Source organism: Mustela putorius, unplaced genomic scaffold (genome assembly GCF_011764305.1).
Source record: "Mustela putorius furo isolate JIRA1106 unplaced genomic scaffold, ASM1176430v1.1 tig00000196_pilon_pilon_pilon, whole genome shotgun sequence".
Classification (NCBI taxonomy): domain Eukaryota; kingdom Metazoa; phylum Chordata; class Mammalia; order Carnivora; family Mustelidae; genus Mustela; species Mustela putorius.
The window spans coordinates 14,902,762-14,923,421 of NW_025421310.1; the positions used below are offsets into that span (position 1 = coordinate 14,902,762).

General features: G+C 54.9%; 1 protein-coding gene across 6 annotated transcripts; it reads left to right on the forward strand.

Annotated features, from left to right (window-relative positions):
- Positions 1-684: 684 nt before the first annotated feature.
- Positions 685-19,807, forward strand: KCNN4 (potassium calcium-activated channel subfamily N member 4). Of its 6 annotated transcripts, XR_006605839.1 has the most exons (10): positions 709-3,193; positions 6,243-6,338; positions 7,565-7,998; positions 9,854-9,989; positions 12,233-12,343; positions 12,467-12,585; positions 12,933-13,002; positions 14,056-14,223; positions 15,634-15,997; positions 19,609-19,807. XR_006605839.1 is itself a non-coding variant. In XM_045077202.1 (9 exons), the coding sequence occupies exons 1-8, from the start codon at positions 2,744-2,746 to the stop codon at positions 14,218-14,220; spliced, it is 1,581 nt and encodes a 526-aa protein (XP_044933137.1). In that variant the 5' UTR covers positions 709-2,743; the 3' UTR covers positions 14,221-14,223; positions 15,634-16,086. The 6 variants fall into 6 exon arrangements, 5 of the variants coding, with proteins under 5 accessions (XP_004767749.1, XP_044933138.1, XP_044933137.1 ...); XM_045077202.1 differs by lacking the exon at positions 19,609-19,807 and having other exon boundaries at positions 15,634-16,086; XM_004767691.3 differs by lacking the exons at positions 15,634-15,997; positions 19,609-19,807 and adding an exon at positions 14,641-15,197 and having other exon boundaries at positions 711-3,193.
- The last annotated feature ends 853 nt before the right edge of the window (positions 19,808-20,660 follow it).

Consider the following 20,660-nt stretch of genomic DNA (forward strand, 5'->3'; position numbering starts at 1 on the left):
GCTCTGACTTCCCTGTCCTCATCCCGGCGCCTGCTTTCCCTTCACCTCTTTTCTCCACCTCTTTGATTTTTCAAATTCTCTCCTCCTCTTCCTTCTCCCCGCCTGGCTGCACCCCTCAGGGTCTCTCTGATTGTCCCCCCCCCCCATCAGTTTTCACTAGGGTCCGCACTGAGGCATGGCGGCACAGGGGGTGTTACTGGAAGTCTCCGTTTCGAGGCCTCTGACTCCGGCGGCGGCAGCCTGTGTCTCTGGCCTAATGCCCCTGAGTGGGGCTGGTGGAACCAGAAAGGGCACGGCTGCCCCCGGCTGTGCTGGTGGATGGAAGAGAGCAGCTGAGGCGGAGACAAGCATGGAGAGGTCCAGAGAGAGAGGCAGAACCAGAGAGAGAGAGAGAGGTCCAAAGGGAGTCTGGGGGCAGGGATACAGAGACAGAGAAACTGAGTCACAGGCAGAGATAGAGAGACCTAGAGTCAGCAAAAGGCAGGGACACAGAGAGCACAGTCAGAGATGGAGACAGAGAGACAGTGACAAGGAGAGAGGATGAAATAGAAAATAGGGACACAAAGATGGAGACAGAGATAGAGATGCTAAGAGAGACACAGAGACACAAAGAGGCTGAGAGACACAGAGCGAGAGGAGATACTGAGTAAGTCAGAGATACGGAGAGACAGAGCCAGAAGAGACAGAGGTCAAGAAATGGGGGAGAGAACAAGAGACAGGGAAAGGCAGAGACAGAAATAAAGACAGCACAGACCCAGCGGCTTCTAGAGCAGGAGAGACTGAGGGAGGATTCCTAGGTAAGGCCCAAGGACCTGAGAGGTGCAGAGAGACCGGTGCCAGGCCACAGGGGTGGCGGGTAGCTGGGGGGCATCCCGGCTGCAGCCTCCAGGGTGCCCGGCAGCAGCGTTTTCTCCTGGCGGGCACGCGCATGGTGTCTGGGTGTGTCTGGGTGTGCCCGGGTGTGTCTCCATCACTCTCCCGCGTGTCTCTACGCAGATTGGGAATCACATGGGTGCCACGGACCGGGCGGGGCACCAGCACGGGTTGTGTTTCTGTCACCGGGCGTGTCTGTGTGTGTGCGGTTTGGTGTCTCCGGGTGTGTCTGCGTGGGCTGTGTTGGTGCATTGCCAGACATGTCTGTGTGTGAGTGTCTCGTTTCCCTGTGGCTGGCAGGTCCGTGTTCCTGCCTGACATCCGACACAGGAGGGAGAGGGGTCGTGTCTGTGAGCTCCCTCTGGTGCCTGCCTGGCCACCGGCTATGTCTCAGAGGTCAGTGTGTGCGAGGTGTTTAGTGTAACCCGGCCAGCATCTCCCCAGAGTTTGGGTCTGTGTCCCCACGTACGGTACACCGACCCATGTGCTTTTCTGGCACAGCTGCACGCGGTGACATTCCAGCACACCACATGTCCCTCCGGGAGTCACCCTGTACTGCATTTGCTGTTCTGTCCGTCACCGTGTGTTGTGTCTCTGTTACATGCCTTTTTTGTGCGAAGGTGAGCTATCAGTCAGAGATGTGACCCCATGGGACATGCCTGGGACTGTGTCCATGTGGGGCAGGCTCTCCTTTCCCTGCCGAGAACACAGTGTGGGTGCCCACACTCAGAGTGTGCTGTGTTTGTGTGGCTGTGTAGTGCGCCACAGCGGAGGGGAGCCCCTGGTGTGGTGTGTGGTGTTGTTACAGGCTTAGGTGTCAGCTGTGTCGGTGGGTCACACCTGATGTTTTACGTGATCCAGGGTGTTCACAAAAGGTAGTGTTGGGAAATACTGTGGCAGCATGTTTTGTGTCACTCGGTGTTTGTGTGGCCACGTGTGTTGGAGTATATGGTGTGCCATTTGTGGCTTGTCAGTCAGAGGCAATGCTGCATTTCCACGGTAGGGGCCCCACCCCCCACCCTCACCCCCAGGGCTACTATTCTAGGTCATGTCCCTGTGAGGCACCAAAACCTATCCTGGGCTGTTTGGGTTTCTGTGTGTGTCACTGTGCACTGTGGGTCTCTACACATGTCCGTTCCCACTGTTCTGACCACACGCTTGAATGGCTCTGGGCACAGGGCGTGTTGTGTGTCCTGGTGAGTCTGTGTGCGCTGTGGATCATTGTGCAAGTGTATATACTTGACGTGTCACGTGCCATCCGCGTGCGTTTCACTGTGTGCTGGGGGCCTGAGAACTGCTGAGGTGTGTCCCCAAATGTTTTGTGTCCGCACGTGTTGGGCGCCAGTGCACAGGTGGATCACGTCTGGGGTGCTGTTAGCGCACGGTTCACACAGGGATGTTGAGTGCGGCACGTGGGTGTGACTCAGTAACCTGATGTGTGTCCGTGGAACCGTTAGTGTGTGTCATGCTAATGGAGCAAGAGAGCCCGGGGGTGACTGTCTGGGCAAGAGGATGTTGTCCCAGTTTCGATTGCAGTTTTCTGTGCCTGTGTGTGAACGGTCTGGGTGGTCACGGGAGCCACAGGGCACTGCCTGCCGTGCTGAATGCTGGCGTGTGTCACACCATCTGTGTGGTGTCGGGTGTGGCTGTGGGCTGCAGAGCTCATCGGGGAGTTGTGAGTCACTCACTGTAGGTTGTGGTGTGTGCCCCATGTGTGTTCGGTCCTGTCTCCGGCCGCGGTGTGTGAGGGTTTGTCACCGGGTGACTTGTGGTGTCTGGGTGTGGCTGAATATAGGTGTGTGTTACAGAGGGCAGACCGTTGTGTGTGACACAATCTATTGTGTGCCAGTATGTGTCTTCATCCACGTGGATGCACGCCTCTTCCTTGCTCTGCCCCAAGACACACCCTAGTCACTCCTCAGGCTGCGAAGGGTGGTTGGGGAGCCTTCCCTCTGCCCAAGGGCCACGCCAGCCCCTCCCTGCCCTGCCCAGCCGTCACCACCCCCAGAGGGCACAGACTCCTCTGTGCCTCAAAGCAAGAGCCCCAGAGCGAGGAGCAGAGCAGGCCGAGGACCTGCAAGCCACAGTGGCTGCCCTTTGTGTGCTGCGAGGTGGGGGACCCTGGGCAGGAAGCTGGCTGAGCCCCAAGACCGCAGGGGCCATGGGCGGGGAGCTGGTGCCAGGCCTGGGGGCCCTACAGCGGCGAAAGCGGCTGCTGGAGCAGGAGAAGTGGCTGGCCGGCTGGGCGCTAGCGCTGGCGGGAATTGGCATTGGACTCATGGTGCTGCACGCGGAGATGCTGTGGTTCGGAGGGTGCCCGGTGAGTGGAGCTCTTATCCTGGGCCACGGGAGGCTGGGGGCTGAGACTCCTGGGTGTGAGGGAGGAGGGACTGGTGGTCGGGACCCAAGTGTGAGGGAGGAGGGGCTGGAGTCCTAAGTCTGAGAGGGGAGGACCTGGGGACCTGAACCCCTAACTCTGAGGGAGGAGGAGCTAGGGGTCGGGATTCCTGGGTCTGCAGGAGGAGGGGGCTGAGGGTCTGGACTCCTGCGGCCCAAGGGAGGTAAATGTTCAGGGCTCCCTCTGCAAAAAGAAGGGAACATGGGTCTCAGTGTCTCAGTCTTTGAAGGTTTGTCTGGGACAGCTGGAAGCCCGGGACCCCGTGAGGTCAGGGGGTGGCTGACCAGATCCTGTAGTCTCCCAAGAAGAGATCAGGGGAGGGGTAGCCTCAGGTTCAGTGAAGGAAGGGTGGGGAGAAAGGCTAACTTCTTCCAACTAGGCGGCGGCTTCTTGGTCCTTATCTAAACGCAGGTTTACCCAGTGCCTCAGCAGCGGAGGGCAGAGACCAAAAAAACTGGCTGGGGTGGGGATGGGAAATGGAAAACAGCCCCTGCCCCTCCCATGTGCATCAGGCCTAGCCTCCCCAGGGTCTGCACGCTATTCTGGGGCATAATGCAGAAGTAGGTGTACAGTGTCTTGGGCTCCTAGGTCCCAGGGGAGGGGGCAGGGAGCCCAGGCTCCTGGGTCTGAAGGAGGCTTAGAGTGTCTTTGGGGGAAGGGGGGCCTGACCGAGGATAGAGTCGGTGGGGAGGAAAAGGACAGGTGGGGCCAGGACAGGCCTGAGCAGGCTCTCGGCACATTCCAGCCCCAGTCTGGGCAGAGATGGGGCAGACAGAGGACAGGGGTCAGAATCAGTGGTTTAAGGACAGAACAGAGTTGCTTAACCGGAAAGGAGGGGTTGGAGAACTGTCTAGGGTAAGGGATGTGGAGTTGGGCTGGCTGGGGACGCTGACATGAGGACTGGGTTGGGGGCCACTCCTGGAGGAGGGAGGTTCAGGCTTGGATTTGGGGGTGGTGGCAGAGGAGCGCAGTTCCAAAGTGACCAGGAGCCACATGGAGGGTCAGGGCAGGCCAGCTTCCTCTGGCCGGGGAGCCGAGGCCAGGGCAGCGGGCACAGGGGGGTGGGGCTACCGGAGCCCATGCCAACAGGAAGCATGGCCAGGGCCTACCCGCCGCTCCCACGCTTCAGAACCCCACCCAGCAGGGGAGGTGGGGCCTGAGCTCCCTGCAGAGGGGAAGGGACAGGGGGTCTTTCCTTCCTTACTCCCTCTCTCCCCCTTCTCACCTCTCATTTCTTCCTGCCCTCTGCCATTTGCCAGTCTGCTGTCTCCAGCAGCTGGACTCTAGGAAAGCGGCTGCAGCTTTCTGGGCCTCAGTTTCCCCATCTGTAAACTGGGGGTAAGGGTTGAGATATGTGGCCCTAAGGGTCCTCCTCAGCCCCCTTTCTACTTGTGCCTTGACAACATCCATGCCTCCTCCCCACCGCCATCTCAGTCTTAGGAACCCATTTTGCAGGGACCCAGACACCTGCTCCCCAGGGGGAGGGGTTGAAGGAGAGGCAGGTGCCCAGCTGTGGAAGTGCAGGGGAACAAGCTGTTGAAATCAGCAGGAGGAGGGGCGAAGAGAGACTGAGACTGAGAGACAGAGACACTGAGAGACAAAGACGGTGTGAGAAAGAGACAATGATGCAGTAAGAGACAGTGAAAGACAGAGCTCCCCAAGTTGAGATACACACAGAAAGATGGAAAATCTGACAGAAACGGAGACCCTCAGACATAAACAGAGATCGAAACAGAAGCATCCCCGGAGACAGGGAAATTTCAGAGACTGAGTCAGGAGTTTGGGGGAAGAGGAACCAGCAAAGTAGAAGTGGGGTGCCATGTGGGCAGGGGGTGTGTCTAGCGGAGTGGAGTTTGTGACAAACTAAAGAAAGGGGCAGGGAACCAGGGAGCCTTAGGAGGATAAGGGGGTAGGGGAGGGCTAAGAACAACAGCACCATTGTTTGGGGAGGGTTGGGGGGGCAGGTCCCCTGGGGCAGGAAATTGGCCCTCTTCCCCTGCATAGAGGTGGGGCCCTGGCCCGCTGGGGGAGCTGGCAGACATCTTTGGAGAAACAGGTGCTGAGCTCAGCAGGGGAGCCCAGGTGGATCCTCCTCCCCAACAACATTTGTCAGGCAGGGACCCCTCCCCACTCCTCCTAGGGGATCCAGCAGTCCCAGTCCCCCCTAAACCTCTTCTTCCAGAATTCTAGATCTCTCCAAGGTATTGCCACACAAAGAGAGAGGGAAAAAAAAAAAGTCTCTCCGTGGTTTCTGGAGGCCATGTGCTTCCGGCTAGATCTGCCCTGGGCTTAGAGCCAGGAGAGAGGGCAGGGGGAAGGAGATGCAGGGGCCAGGACCCAGGGGCATTCCACAGAGCTGGGACTGGGGTCTCGGGGACCCAGTGTCCTGGATGGGGTGGGGGTGTGGGAGGGTGTCATTCACTTCTTGAGTATTGGGTGATCATTTCTAGGCTTCTTGGGTAATTGGGGAGGTGGTAGGGTCTTCTAGGGCAGGTTGCTTTCTAGGGTTGGACCAGCTGTGTGGTCAGGGAAGGTCGGGGGAACTTTCTCGAGGCCAGATGTCTGTTTCTAGACCTCCCCCACCCCCTAACTGAGGAACTATTTTTGGTGGTGGAGGGATGCGGGAATTAAAAAGGGCTGTGAGTTGTAAGGTCTCCCCTCAGGTGTGGATCCTATGAGAAAGGCTGAAGAGGAGGGTACACACCGGCCTCTGAGCCGGGGTTGTCAGGCTGGGAAGGAAGGGACCACTTTCCTTGGGGACCAGATGGTTTTGAGAATTCCCCAAAACTGAGACACTGGGTGGAACCAGGTTTTGTGGGGATGGGGGTGGGGGGAGGACAGGCAAGGAGGAATGGGTGGCGGAGGCCAGGAAATAGGGAATTGAGAAGAGATGGCATTATGGGAGGAAGGTGGAGGGGACTGACCAGTTGGGAACCTAGGATCTTACCCCTTTTTCTGTCCCTTCCAACAGTGGGCGCTCTACCTGTTCCTGGTTAAATGCACCATCAGCATTTCCACCTTCTTGCTCCTTTGTCTTATTGTGGCATTTCACGCCAAAGAGGTCCAGGTAGGGCAGGCCCCACCCCTGGGCCCCTTCCTTGCCCCCACCCCAGCCCCCACGGCTCCCTGTCAGTTCACACTTTCCACCCTCCTCCTCCTGGTCTGAGTAATGAGGTTTCTCCACCCTGAGATTTGTCCACACCCTCACCCACCGAGATGAGAAGAACCACAGATAGACAGACCGAGCCTCCTGGAGCAACCCAGTCCCATGCTCCCCTGCAGCCCTGTCTCCCCTCGCATGCTCATGGATGCTGAGGGCTCCCACCCCCAGGCAGCCTCACTCCAGGCCCAGCCCCCCAGATCTCTGTCACCCCTGCCTGGGGCGCCACCTACTCCAGTTCCAAGTAACCTGAAATCCAGGCTATGTGCCTGAGGGTCCTTCCCTACTCCTGAGCTCCCCACGTCTGTGCCAATTACCCCCTAGACTCCGGGGGTGGGGGGGGGGGCGTTCCACCCATCACCCCCCTCCCATGTCCTGTCTCATCCTGACACTCAACTCTCTACCAGCGCCCTCCCCTCATCCCATCCCCCACACCCCTAGATCCTGTTGCCTCTACCCCTTCCCCCAGAACCTCTGTATACAAAATGGGGGTTATCCATCATGTGTAGTCATTCCCCGCTGTGGCACCTGCTCAGTAGAAAGTACACATTATCATCACTAGTCAAACAGTTAAGTGGCCTGGATTTGTAGCTCAGCTGTGCCGCCACAGCTGAAAGACCAGGGCCCGAGTTTCTGCACCTGTAAAATGGGGTAAAATGCTTTCAATTTCACTGTGTTGGGAGCATTCCCTGAGTCATAACATGTAAAGCAGATAGAGCAGTGTCTGGCCCATTCAAAGTGCCCTGTAAATGTTGGCTATCTGCACTGCCAGTGGGGCGCGGTTTTCAGTTAGTTACTCCCCTGGCCCCAGAAACAGGAGGAGATGGCTTCGTGCGTCAGGACTGTAGGCTCCCAGGAGGCAGGGCTTTCTGCTCTGTGCACGGGTACCTTCAATATATAGAACAATGTGGGGGTACACAGGAAATTCTGAAAGCGGGCCGAAACCGAGGGGGAGGGCGTTAGGAAGAAAGTGGAGAGAGGTCCTCTTCAAGGTCCAGCCCCACTCCTTCCCCACTCTCCCCAACCCCACCCACCCTGACCCTGGTGGACGGCCCCCTTATCTCCTGGTTCTGGCAGGCGGCGGCCACCTGACCTTCTTGTGACCCCCTCCCCCGTCTGTCCCCTCCCCGCAGTTGTTCATGACCGACAACGGGCTCCGGGACTGGCGCGTGGCGCTGACCGGGCGGCAGGCAGCGCAGATCGTGCTGGAGCTGGCTGTGTGCGCGCTGCATCCCGCGCCGGTGCAGGGTCCGCCGTGCGCCCAGGGTTTGGGGTCCGGGCCCACGGCCGCGGCAACGCAGTCCTGGCCGGGCTTCCTGGATGAGGGCGAGGCGCTGCTGTCGCTGGCCATGCTGCTGCGCCTCTACCTGGTGCCCCGCGCCGTCCTCCTGCGCAGCGGCGTCTTGCTCAACGCGTCCTACCGCAGCATCGGTGCCCTCAACCAGGTCCGCTTCCGCCACTGGTTCGTGGCCAAGCTGTACATGAACACGCATCCCGGTCGCCTGCTGCTCTGCCTCACGCTTGGCCTCTGGCTCACCACCGCCTGGGTGCTGTCGGTGGCTGAGAGGTGAGGGTGCTGCGGTGAGGGGTGGGGGAGCATTTGGAGAAGCCGCTCACAGCCGCAGCTGCCCCCCGGGGTCCACACTCATCCACTGGGCAGGGAGGAACCAACGGGCCAGCTCCCGCCCTTCCTCCGCTTGCAGCCTCCAGTCTCCCCAGACACACACAGACCCTAGCAAGCCCTTCCTTCCCCCGCTTCCACACCTGTCCTGTCTTAGGTCTCGGGACACCTGTTCAGTCTCTAAACCCAGGTACTGGGGCCTGGCCAAAGGTTGCAACTGCCTCCTTGGAGGATATGGACACCTTTTCTGAATTAGCACAGATGAACTGGGGTGCCCCCCCCCCCATCCTGGGACGGTGGTGATTTGGGGCTGCCCTGGAAGGGAATTTCCTACACGGAATGGATGCAGGATTCTAGGCTGCCTACTGGACAGACTGCAAGCTGGGCCTCAGGTCCTCTCTCTTACAGATAAAGAAAGTGACATTAATCTTAGCCAGTTGGTCTTAAGGTGTGGTTCCAGAACCGGCAGCATCACCTGGGAACCTGCTGCAAATCCAAATTCTCAGGCCCTACTTACACCTAACAAATCCCAAACTCTGGCAGGTGGGGGCCAAGCAGTCTGTTTTAACAAGGCATTCTGACCCCAGCTCAAGTTTGGGACATCTGGTTTAGTACATCTAGCAAAGGATTCTTTTTTTTTTTCTAAGATTTTATTTATTTATTTGATAGACAGAGATCATAAGCAGGCAGAGAGACAGGCACAGAGAGAGGGGCAAGCAGGCTCCCCGCAGAGCAGAGCAGAGAGCCTGATGCGGGGGCTAGATCCCAGGACCCTGCGATCATGACCTGAGCCGAAGGCAGATGCTTTAACCCACTGGGCCACCCAGGTACCCCTCTTTCAGGATTTTTAACTGATACATCTTGTAGGCTCTGTTTTCCTGCCACCATGTTTCTCGTCTGAAAAATGGGAGGGTGGGAAAGGGGGGGTCACATTTCTCAACCCCAAGGCAGAAGTCCTCAAACTTGAATGTACTTCCAGATGAGGGGAGTAGGGCTTAACAGTGCAAATTCAGTCCCCACATCCAAACACAAGTGTAGTGGATCTGACATGTCTGGGGCCTCACAAATGAAGCGTTCCTTGCTGACTCTTATACAAGGGGTCTGTGGACTCAAGTTTAGACAAATCAGGATTTTCAGTCCCTTCCATGGCTCAAATTAAATGTCCCCTTCTCTGAAGTGGGGGGAAGGGAGGGCAGGATCCTGCCTTTTTAGTCTTGACAGGACCACTTGTAGGCCATAAAGCATCTTTATGAACATTAGAAAAAGGCACCTCTGGGGTGCCTGGCTGGCTCAGTCGGCGGAGTATATGAATCCCGATCTTGGGGTTGTGAGTTAGAACCCCATGTTGGGTGTAGAGGTTAATTTAAAAAAATAATAAAATCTGAAAAAAATAAAATAAAATCTGAAAGAGAGAGAGAAGAGAAGAGAAAAAAATCACCCCTTCCTCTGTGTGTACACAGATCCCTGCCAGGGTGTGACAAGAGGACTCTGGGCTGGGTTTTTGTCCCCTCTCAACCTCTCAACCTGCTCAGAAAGCAGCAGTCCTGGAAACCTAACGAAAACCAAACAAGCCTTGGAACTGGCTGAATCCAGGTTCAAATACCACAGCCCGGAGAGGCTGAGCACATTTTGCCCAGCTCGCACAGCAGAGAGGAAGCCAGGCAGGCTCTCCAAAGCCCAGAATTTACAGACTTTTTCTCTGAATGCTTCTGGGGACTGTGGGTGTGTGAGGAAGGAGAATATCAGACATCAAGGGAAGCCCTGGGGTAGGGTTTTAGAACTAACCCATCCTTCCCCACAGGCAGGCCGTTAATGCCACCGGACACCTTTCAGACACACTATGGCTGATCCCCATCACATTCCTGACCATTGGCTATGGAGATGTGGTGCCAGGCACCATGTGGGGCAAGATTGTTTGTCTCTGCACTGGAGTCATGGTGAGTACAGCCCCCTACAGGACCCTACCCCTTCCCCCAACTGCTTATTTCTTGGGCCCAAAGAAATCATGGAGCCAACAAAGGGGCTCAAGGACACCACCCCCCAAGGAACTTGGGTATCTGGACACCCACAGCCCCATTTCCTTTCAAAATCCAGGAACCCATCCCCTAAATCCTTGTTCTCCTTGGAACTTAGGACCCTAGACCTCACCATCCTGGAAAACACAGGCCCCTGACTTCCCAACCCCATTTCCTTCCAGAATCCAGGAATCCACCCTGATTCTCATGAAGACACCCTCCTCCTCACGCCCTTACCCTCTCAGTCTAGGACACAGGCCCTTGGTTTCATAGCTTCTCCAGGACACGGGAACCTAGTCTCCAGCCCCCATAGGGCTTCATCCAAAGCCTGCCTGCGGGGTCAGGCCGCCTGTCTTCAGATCCTGCTTCTGCCACTTCCAAGCTGGGATTAAGCCTATAATAAAATGGGGATGCTGGTACTAATGTATTCCTCCTGGGGTTCCTGAGATGAGTTAAACCACACACAGGGTCTCAGCACCCAGCACATAGGAAATTCTTGGTAAATGGGTCAAGGGGTGGGGGTGGGAAGGCTGTTATTTGTAACTAGCCGCAAGCATCCAGCTGCCCCCCCTAGCTCATGTCAAGGATGTGGCAGAGGCTCCCCAGAGTTGGTCTCCTCCTGAAACCAGACATCTACCACCTTCCCTTCATAGACCCAGGAATCCAGCTCCCCCTTCCTAGCCCCTATCCTCGTCCAGGACCCAGCACCCAAAACCTTGGCTTCACCTCCCCTTGCAGTTTGGCTCCCCCTACTCAGGGCTGCGGCCCCCAGTCCTGACGCTGTTCCAAAAAAGATATGCTACATTTCCACTGGTCATGGATGGGGTGATGGGCAAGTGTGATCCCCTCCCCACAGGAGTGAGTCTTTGGGACCAAGAAAGAGGAGCAGAGATTCAGCCAGGGAAACACTCCCAAAGGGTCAGGGATCCTCAGGGATGCCTGGGACCTCCTCCCGCATTTGACACAAGGAGAAACAGACCTAGAGAGATCAGGCGATTCGCACTTGGGCTCACAGCTCAGTTCCTGGCAGGGAGGTTCCCTGACACAATGGGATAATCATAAGTAACTTTATCAAGTACAGACTCTGTGCCAGCCTCTGCGCTGAACCCTTTCCAGGTGTTCACTTAAGGAACCCACAGAGTAATTCTGTGAGGGCATGCCCATTTAATAGGGAAGAAAGTGAGCCCCCGAGACATTAAGTAACATGCTCAGAGCTGGCCTTGGAACACAAGTGTTCCTAGAAATGGTGTTTATAACCAGTAAATTGTTCAGAGTGTTCTTGAGCTGAGACACATTCTGGGGAAGGGGAAGACTTCAGAAGAAAATTCATTGTAACTCAGGGAAGAACAGCAGGTACCACCTCCTTCTGTGCGCATCACCTCCCTTCCATATGGTGTGTGGCAACGAATGTGCGTGTGCGGCCAGGCTGGGACACTGGCGTGCAGGCCCGCTGAACAGATGTCCACCTAGACCTCACAGTGACTCTGTGATGGCTTGTCCTGTGCGTCTGTGTCTGTGGGTCCGCGCCAATCTGTTGATGGCGCCAAGCAGCTGATGGTTCAGAAGTCTTGGGAGAAGTGGGGAGTGTTCAGTCCAAGACGCTCGGGAAGCTATGGCAGACTGAGGTCAGGCTGAGTTGTCTGAAGGCTCTGAAAGTGAGGGTAAAAAGTTTGGGGCAGTAGGGTAAGGGGGCAGGGTCATAATGTTAGATCTCCTTCGGGTCTGGGTCAGGAGATGGTCCAGGAGGGAAAGGATGGGGCCAGAACTGGCCAGGAGCCACAGGGGCAGAAGGAGGGGGAGGGACACCTTTGGTGACCTGATGGCCAACAGGCTGTGAGCAGTGGGGAGGAAGGGCTCTCGCAGGAGCCCAAGCTCTACCTCTCACCCAAGATCAGCCCTTCTCCTCTTCTCCAATCATACCTTTAACAAGAGCTTTCTGGTGGTATAAACACTACATCCACAAGTGGGACTCAGACACATGACCTCTGATCCTGGCTCCACCCCCTCGGGGGTGTGTGGGACCCCCATTCCCCTCTCTGGGCCTGCTCATCTGTCCACCGGGGCGGTCTGGCCTGCCTTCTGTGGCTGTTGGGAGGGTTCTAGGAGGGAGTCTGGTGGCCCCAGAGCCCCACCGCCCTCCATCATAGTGTCTGCTGTGCCCACAGGGGGTCTGCTGCACAGCCCTGCTGGTGGCCGTGGTGGCCCGGAAGCTGGAGTTTAATAAGGCAGAGAAGCACGTGCACAACTTTATGATGGACATCCAGTACGCCAAAGAGGTGAGGATGGGCACATGGCACCCAAGGCACCTGCCTCCCTCAGACCCAGGAGTCCAGATGCCACCCCCTCCTCCTCCCAGAGCCCTAGGGGTCTGCCTCCACTGACACTGTGCCCACCCCCAGATGAAGGAATCAGCTGCTCGAGTGCTGCAAGAGGCCTGGATGTTTTACAAACACACACGCAGGAAGGAGCGCGGGGCTGCCCGCAGGCACCAGCGCAGGCTGCTGGCCGCCATCAACAGGTGAGGGCCTCCTTCTGTGCGCATCACCTCCCTTCCATATGGTGTGTGGCAACGAATGTGCGTGTGCGGCCAGGCTGGGACACTGGCGTGCAGGCCCGCTGAACAGATGTCCACCTAGACCTCACAGTGACTCTGTGATGGCTTGTCCTGTGCGTCTGTGTCTGTGGGTCCGCGCCAATCTGTATGGGGGTGCAGTCAGGATACCTGGGGCTCTACCTAAGAGATGGGCTTAGGGGGGTTTCAGCTCTGGCAACCCTTCCTCACCGGACCACATCTATGTGAGTCTCTCCTCCGCTTAGCCCATCCCCGAGCTGGGATCACTTCTGACCTCTGGCTTCTTCCCACAGGTTCCGCCAGGTACGACTGAAACACAGAAAGCTCCGGGAACAAGTGAACTCCATGGTGGACATCTCCAAGGTACCAGGACCCTGTGGGAGGAAGGGTCTGGAAGAAAAGGGAGGCCAGGGCAGCTGGCAGGGACATCCGGCCCCAGCATAATGAACACTGGCAGGGCTCTGGCAAACACACATGTGTTCAACAAAGGTTTGTGGTTGAATGAATGATAGGACAGTTTCTTAAACTCATGGAGGGGACCGATCCCTTTTAACCTTAGAAAAAGAAATCACACAAAGAACTTTAGTGTTTGGTTTTATATTATTTTTATTGTCGAGTTAATGTGGACGGATACAAAATTCCTTCCAACTATGACTCTTAGACAGCAATAAAACCAAAGCAAATATACAAACCAAGTTCAAACACAAATGGCAAGACCAATAAAACACAAATTAACAACTCTGACACAGACAGGGTACATTGTTTCAGTAAAAGGCAATCTCTGCTGCTATTGCGAAGAGGGGCCCAGGGCCACGGGGCTGACTCAGCTTGTCATTCTCCGGCTGGGACCACCGGACTCCCCGGCGCTTGGGGACGGTAACGTCACACCCCTTGGCTTGGCTCACAGCACCTTTTGCTTATTAAGCCGCCTTTGCTTTTTCTTATTAGCCCAAGACAATTCAAACAGTGGCCCTTGGCACCAAGGCCATGGCAAGCAGTCACAGATGCAGGGCCCCTAAACTGCATGGCAGGTCTCAGGGAGGAGGTGGGGGCCTAGATCTGCCAGAACTGGCAGATCATAATTTCTGAAGATTATCCAGCCAAAAACTGAGAGTTCGAGAATTCTCATAAAGCTGTGGCTCCTAGTCCGAGAAGCCGATGAAAGGGCTATGTGGATCCTGAAGTCGTTCATCAGTTCCACAAACGCTAGGCCTCACCGGAGGAGCCGCCTTGGGCATGTCATTTAACTGTTCCAGGCCCATTTCCGTAGTTGTGAAAAACGGGAATGGAATCCTCACTCCCCAGGCTTTTAAGAGGATTTACACCATGTGTGAAAAGCACTGAGCCAGGCAGCAGGGGTGAGGAGGAAGTCGAGCGCAGCCTGCTGCTACCTCCCACCCCCTCTTCTCTGCCCAGATGCACATGATCCTGTGTGACTTGCAGCTGGGTCTGAGCAGCTCACATCAGGCCCTGGAGAAGCGGATGGACGCCCTGGCAGGGAAGCTGGACACGCTGACTGAGCTGCTTAGCACTGCCCTGGGGTCGAGGCAGCTTCCAGAACCAAGCCAGGAGGCCACGTAGCTGGTGAGGCAGCTGGGACTCCGGCAGGAAAACATCCTGGAGAAACGGTGCCTGTAGATAGCTCCGCTCGTGGCCAAAGGACTAGGGGATGGCCTTGGAGATGATGCTACTCCTTCTCTTCTGCTCTGCCTATCTGGAGGAGAGGACTCAAGTTTGGGGCTGGACTGGCAGTCCTGGGAGGAAGGAGACATTCTTTCTCCCCTTGGCTGACCCTCAATACCCTCTCCCTTCCATGCCTGTTTCTGGGCATGTTCCTAGTTTCTGTCCAGATGCCTGGTCTCTTGGTGGCAGATACACCCAACCTCTTTCTTCCCCCTTAGTCCACTGGTGTCTGTCTGTCTCCACCTCAGTGTCCCTGCTCTTGCTCTCCCTCCCTCTGGTTTCCGGCCTATCTATCCATCTCTCTGCTTGTCTCCCCAGGACCCATGGAGGAAGAACCAAGCTACTTTCCCCAGGACTGAGGTGGAGGACACTGTCCCTGCTACTCCTGGCCCAGCCCTATGAATAAAGCACCTCAAGTGCAAGGACCAAAGGGGCCCCACCTTAGGGTGGTCTCACTCCCTGACTGACTGAGGAGACACTGGCTCAAGGAGAAAGGCTGTGGCCACATACACCCAAACCCCTGCCCCAAAAGGGAAAATGGTCTCACTACTATCCCACATACCCTGGACAGAAACATCCTTACTATGCTGCTATGGATGGCCTCCAGCTTTCAGTTAGAAGTGGAGGTGCCTGGGGGCTGAGACTCCTGGGTCCCAGAGTCCAAGATCCTGGGATGCCTTAGTGACCACGGAATTGCCAAGCTAATGGAACCAGGCCTGAGGTTGAGGTGGCGGGAGGCAGCGCCCCCTGGCGGGAGGTCCGGGAGGACACAGTTTGCCAGAGCTGCAGAGAGTATCTGGTGCAGAGAAGGGGGGTGGGGGGTACAGCTCACCAGTCTCTGCTCTTAACTTTGTAATAAATGTTCAACAAAGCCAGAAGGAGCTGCTATTTCTTTCTAAACATATGTACATTCCCGACAGGCAGGTCATCTAGCGTAAGGCCTTTGCCCTGTCCATCTCCCAATCTATAAAGCAGACACCTACTCCAAGTCTCCTCCCAGCTCCATAGGCCACAACTAGGCCATGAAGCCCTCAACAGCCCCCACCCTACAGATATGAGGCTAAGAGCAAGGGCTTCAAACCCAGGCTTTGGTTCAGGGTCCAAAGCCTAACTCTGCCATCCACTGGCTGTGTGACTCTGGGCAAGTGGCTTCACCTCTCTGAACAATTTACCTCACCTCTGAGATGGGTCCACCTTCCCATGGAACTGCTGTGAAGACGGCAACAGAGTGGTATAGAGGATCGGGTATTTAGCAAGAACCAAACACTCAAGAGACAGTTGATCATTTTTATTATTGCTATTGATTTTCAGACACAACACGCAGCTGCTGTTTCTTCTGCTGCCTTCTCCCCCCAACTCATCTCACCAGAACCTAGATGACTTCTCACCCATCAGGAGACTAACAAGAACCCCAAACCACCCCACATACTCATTTCATTATCTGCTACGACTCAAACAGGAAAAGGGAAGGGGCTGGCACTTCTGAAGGTCCTACTGTGTGCCTCCCTTCTGTAATTCACCACGATGACTTCCCGCCCTGCCCCACCCCATTGTAAAGATGCAGAAACTGAGCTTTCAAGAGGAGCCCGGTCTAGAGCCGGGGAATCTGGCTGCAGGCCCCTGATTCACAGCCCGCCTGCCCTGGCGCTAAGCCCTCCTTCTGCCCCTGTCTGAGGTGAGTCAGAGACAGAGTGGCCTTGGACTGAGGCCTTCCAACTGAGGTTTCACTTCCCACAGCCACTTCATTATACTTTGAGAAGCTGATTCACCCTTGCTTCCTTCGATTTGCGGGGAAGCCCGGGCTTCGAGTCATCCTTTTCTGCTGAGCTATCTTTAGATTTCCCTCCAAATCCACAGCAAGTCTCATGCACCGCCCTGAGAGCTAAACTGGGGCTTGTACCACCCACTGCCATAGACTGCCCTTTTCCTCTGGACGCCAGCCCACCTGGGAGCAGAGGAGACAGGAACTAGATGGGATCTCTGATGACATTTCCAACACCCCTCCCCCTGCAGGAAGGCCTCCTCGCAGTGTTGCCAATCTCCTACCAAACTTATTCCCCCTGGTCACACCCCACTGCTGCCCGCACACTCCTTTAGGCCTCAGCTTGGATATCCCCTTCTCTAGCGAGCCCTTTCTGAAGTTCTCACAGTCCCATGAATCTTGTCTCCATCACCGTATTTCTTTTTAAAGATTTTATGTATTTGACAGAGAGAGAGAGCATAAGCGGGGTGGGGGGGGGGAGACAGCAAAGGGAGAGGGAGAAGCAGGCCCCCTGCTGAGTAGGGAGCCCACCGTGGGGCTCGATCCCAGGACCCTGGGAACAGGGCCTGAGCTGAAGGCAGACACTGAACTGAACCACCCAGGTGCCCCTTTATCACAATATTTTTCGAGCCCACCATCACACTCAGCCCTTTATATATAAATGACCTCATAAAATCTCTAAAAGAAGGCGAAGTAGGTATTGTGGCCTCGTTTTATGTATGAGGTAACTGAGGCAGAGAGAGATTTAAGAAACCGGCCCAGTCACCGTACAGACTGGGGCGGGGAGGGCTGGGATCTGACCCAGGCAGCTTGGCTCCAGAGCCCCAGCACGTGGCCAGCAGGCCCATTCATTAGCTCAGAGATCACGGCACCACATTTTCATTTTTGTTCTCTACTGTGTCTTCAATGTCAAGGGCTGGCACATGCCGGGCCTCAGTGAAGATCACTGAATGAAAACACTGAAGACCTGGGGTGGCCCAAACTCCTCACCTTCTACCACGGTAGTTTCTGCTGAGACGAGGTAGGAACTGGTTAGAACGGGCTCTTCACTAAGAAACTAAGAGAACGGGGCACCTGGGTGGCTCAGTTATTAAGCATCTGCCTTCGGCTCAGATCAAGATCCCAGAGTCCTGGGATCGAGCCCCATATCGGGCTCCCTGGTGGGCAGGAAGCCTGCTTCTCCCTCTCCCACAACCTGCCCCCGGCCCACTTGTTTCCCTCTCTCGCTATGTCTCTGTCAAATAAATAAATAAAATCTTTAAAAAAAAAAAAAAAAAGAGAGAGAGAGCGAGCGAGAAAGAAACTTAGAGAACACATGGGAGATTTGCTCTGAAGCACCTTGCATCTGCCCCCGCCTACCTGCTCCGGCTCCCCAAAGCGGGGCATCGGTCCTGAGGCCCCCCTCCCAGCAGTTTCTGCACTGCACCTCATAAAATCGGCACTTCCTGAAGGCCCTGCACCAGGGGCTGGGACTGTAGGCATGAATCAGAGAGCTCTGTCAAGGGGCTCAGTCTCACTGTGCTCTGGGCTTCTTCCCTCCCCTGCTTGTTTTGCCTCCATGCCCATGAGATGACTGGATGGGGAAAAGAGGCCCAGAAAGGGGTGGGGTGGGGGCTTACCAGGGCTAAAAAGCCAGTCAGGAGCTGAGGCTGAGGCAGACCCTGGCCCCTCTCATGCACCCCCTCACCAGACCCCGAGGACTCTCCCAACATTCAGATATGACCCGGTCTGGCCCTGGCCCAAAACTCTTCCGGGGCTCCCACCCGCTCTCTGTCAAAGTCTGGCTCCTTGGCTCAGCTTATTTTTTTTCTTTTATTGAGACCCATTTTACTTAAAGCACACACATTTTAAATGCAGCCTCAATGAATTTTTACAAATTTATTCACCTGAGCAGCCACCACACAGATCAAGCTAGAAGTTTCCGGCCCCCTAAAAGCTGTCCCGTCCCTCCCTACCCTCCTCCCTCCCCAGTAACCACCATCCTGACCTCTTGTGCCCAACTCTGAACCCTGCTCTACATGCTGGTGTGTACTGGCTTCCTGGGCTCCGCACAGTGGCCATGAGCTCCATCCAGTCCAGTTACTTTTTCACTGCTGAATAGTATCACATCGTGTTATACCCACAGGTCTCACCTGGGGGGCTGTTTAGGGTCCGGCCCCACCCTTCTTCCAGTCTCCCCCAACCCCATCCTGGCTGCTAATGATTCTGCACCCAATTCCAGTGTGTGGGCTCCCCCCGCACACACCCCAAGCAATTCTCAGCCATCCGCTGGGTGTCCTGCACTTCAGCTCATCTACACTGTCTACATGGAGACAGAGTTCAAGTCCACAGGTGAAGAGCTCAGTCCTAGAGGACTGCACCCCTTTGAATCTTCAGACGCCAGTGGCAAGTCCAGGTTGACACCTGTGCTTCTGACCAACCAGCTATAGATCGCAGGTTCCAACAAATGCCCCCTTGGGCTGAATTAATTTGCTAGAGCAGCTCTCAGAACTCAGAGAAACATTTTATTAACCGGATATAAGCCAGGATAAAACTTGGGAAGAGCCAGAGGGAAGAGACACGCAGGCAAGGTATGGGGAAGGGTGGGAGCTACCATGCCCTCTCCAGGGGCCCCACTCTCCCCACATCTCCACATGTGCACCAACCTGCAAACTCTTGCAACCCTGTCCTTTTCGGTTTTGGAGGGGGTTTTTGTCCTCTGATGGAGGCTTCATTACATAGTCATCATTAATAAAATCACTGGCCACTGGCAACTGATTCAACACCCCTCTCCCTGCCCCCGAAGGCCAAGGGTCAGACCGGATATTCTAATCTTTATTCACAAGGTTGGGTCCCTGGCAGTCAGCCCCCAGCCCTCGGTACTTTACCTGGGTACTTTCCCAAAGCCGCCTCATTAACATCACAAAAGACACAGCTACCTGCTCTCACCACAGAAAATTCCAATGGTTTTAGGTACTAGGAGCCAGAAATGGGATGCATACCAAATACATGATACAAATCACAGTATCCGGACGCCTGCGTGGCTCAGTCAGTTAAGTGCCTTCGGCTCAGGTCACGATCCCAGGGTCCTGGGATCAAGTCCCACATCGGGCTCATTGCTCAACAGGGAGCCTGCTTCTACCTCTGCCTGCTCTGCCTGTTCTGCCTGTAGCTCTCCGTGCTTCTGCTCTCTCTCTGACCAATAAATAACTAGAATCTTAAAATAAAATAAAATCTTAAAAAAAAAAAAATCCCCTGCTCCTGCCAGGGACTCCTCTTCCCCAACATTCCTTGCTGTAGCTGCCCACCACTGTCCTCTCCCTCTTGCCCCATCCACTTAGAACAAATGTCACCAGCGTTTACCCACTTCTTCATTATGGTTCACAAAGGAATCCCTACAATTTACATCAACACCAGACTGTAGACCCATCTTGAGCTTTTATGCTGACTGGAATAGCTGCCAACAAAGAATGCAAGAGAGTGGTTTTTACAATCTGGAAGGGATGTCAGATGGCACGGCTTTCCTTTCTTTTTTCTTTTACCAGGATGAACAGGCCCCTCTTCACTTCAAGTCTAATTCCTCTCTCCGCCTGTCCTCTGTCAGCAAACCCTCTACCTCCTTAAGGACCGTTCCAAAGCATACAAACATGGTGAAACGTCTACCACCTTAAAAACACCCCCCTAGGGGTGCCTGTGTGGCTCAGTGGGTTAAAGCCTCTGCCTTCGGCTCAGGTTGTGATCCCAGGGTCCTGGGATTGAGCCCTGCTCTCTGCTCCACAGAGAGTCTGGTTCCTCCCCTCTCTCTGCCTGCCTCCCTACCTACCTGTAATCTCTGTCTGTCAAATAAATAAATAAAATCTTAAAAAACAAAAAAACACAACATCCCACTAGAACTTTTAGCACCTTAGATCCGGTGTTATGTTTAAAGTTCACTATGAACTCACTGAACTACAAAACATCTGGGATTCAAGTTCAGATTTTAGATATTGTAAAACAATCAGGAGGTAGAAGTCCTTTAAAGTAAGTTCTTACAGAACCAATTGCCGTTTCATACAACATGGGAGATTTTCACCAACAAAAAAAGCAAAGGAAACCAGACACACAGGAGACCTGCTGTAAGATTTCATTTATATGAAGTTCAAGGGCAGCCAGAACTTGTCTAGGACCAGAATCAGATCAATGTGGGGCAGGGGAATGGACAGGAAAACGCACCAAACAAATTTCTGGGGTGCTGCAAATGACCTCTACCCTGACCTAGTTAGTAGTTAGATCAGTATACAGATTTGTAAAAATTCACTGACCTGTACCCTTAAGGTCTGTGCCTTTTATGCACTTGACCATACTTAAGCTCCAGCTCATCAAAAAAAAGCTGAGGAAAAGTATTCATGGGCGCCTGGGTGGCTCAGTCAGTTAAGCATCTGCCTTCGGCACAGGTCCTGGGATAGAGCCGCATGGCATTGGGCTCTCTGCTCAGCAGGGAGCCTGCTTCCTCCTCTCTGCCTACTTGTGATCTCTCTGTTAAATAAATAAATAAAATCTTTAAATTAAAAAAAAAAAAAGAAAAGTACTCATAAACTTTTCTTCACACAATGTGTAT

What these genes read in the sequence shown, in the direction of transcription:
- KCNN4 (XM_045077202.1), top strand. Translation starts at nt 2,744, where the DNA reads ATGCACGCCTCTTCCTTGCTCTGCCCCAAGACACACCCTAGTCACTCC. An exon ending in GTCTCTGCACTGGAGTCATG is followed by an intron (nt 9,990 to 12,232) that starts GTGAGTACAGCC and finishes CTGTGCCCACAG; the next exon opens with GGGGTCTGCTGCACAGCCCT. An exon ending in ACATCCAGTACGCCAAAGAG is followed by an intron (nt 12,344 to 12,466) that starts GTGAGGATGGGC and finishes GCCCACCCCCAG; the next exon opens with ATGAAGGAATCAGCTGCTCG.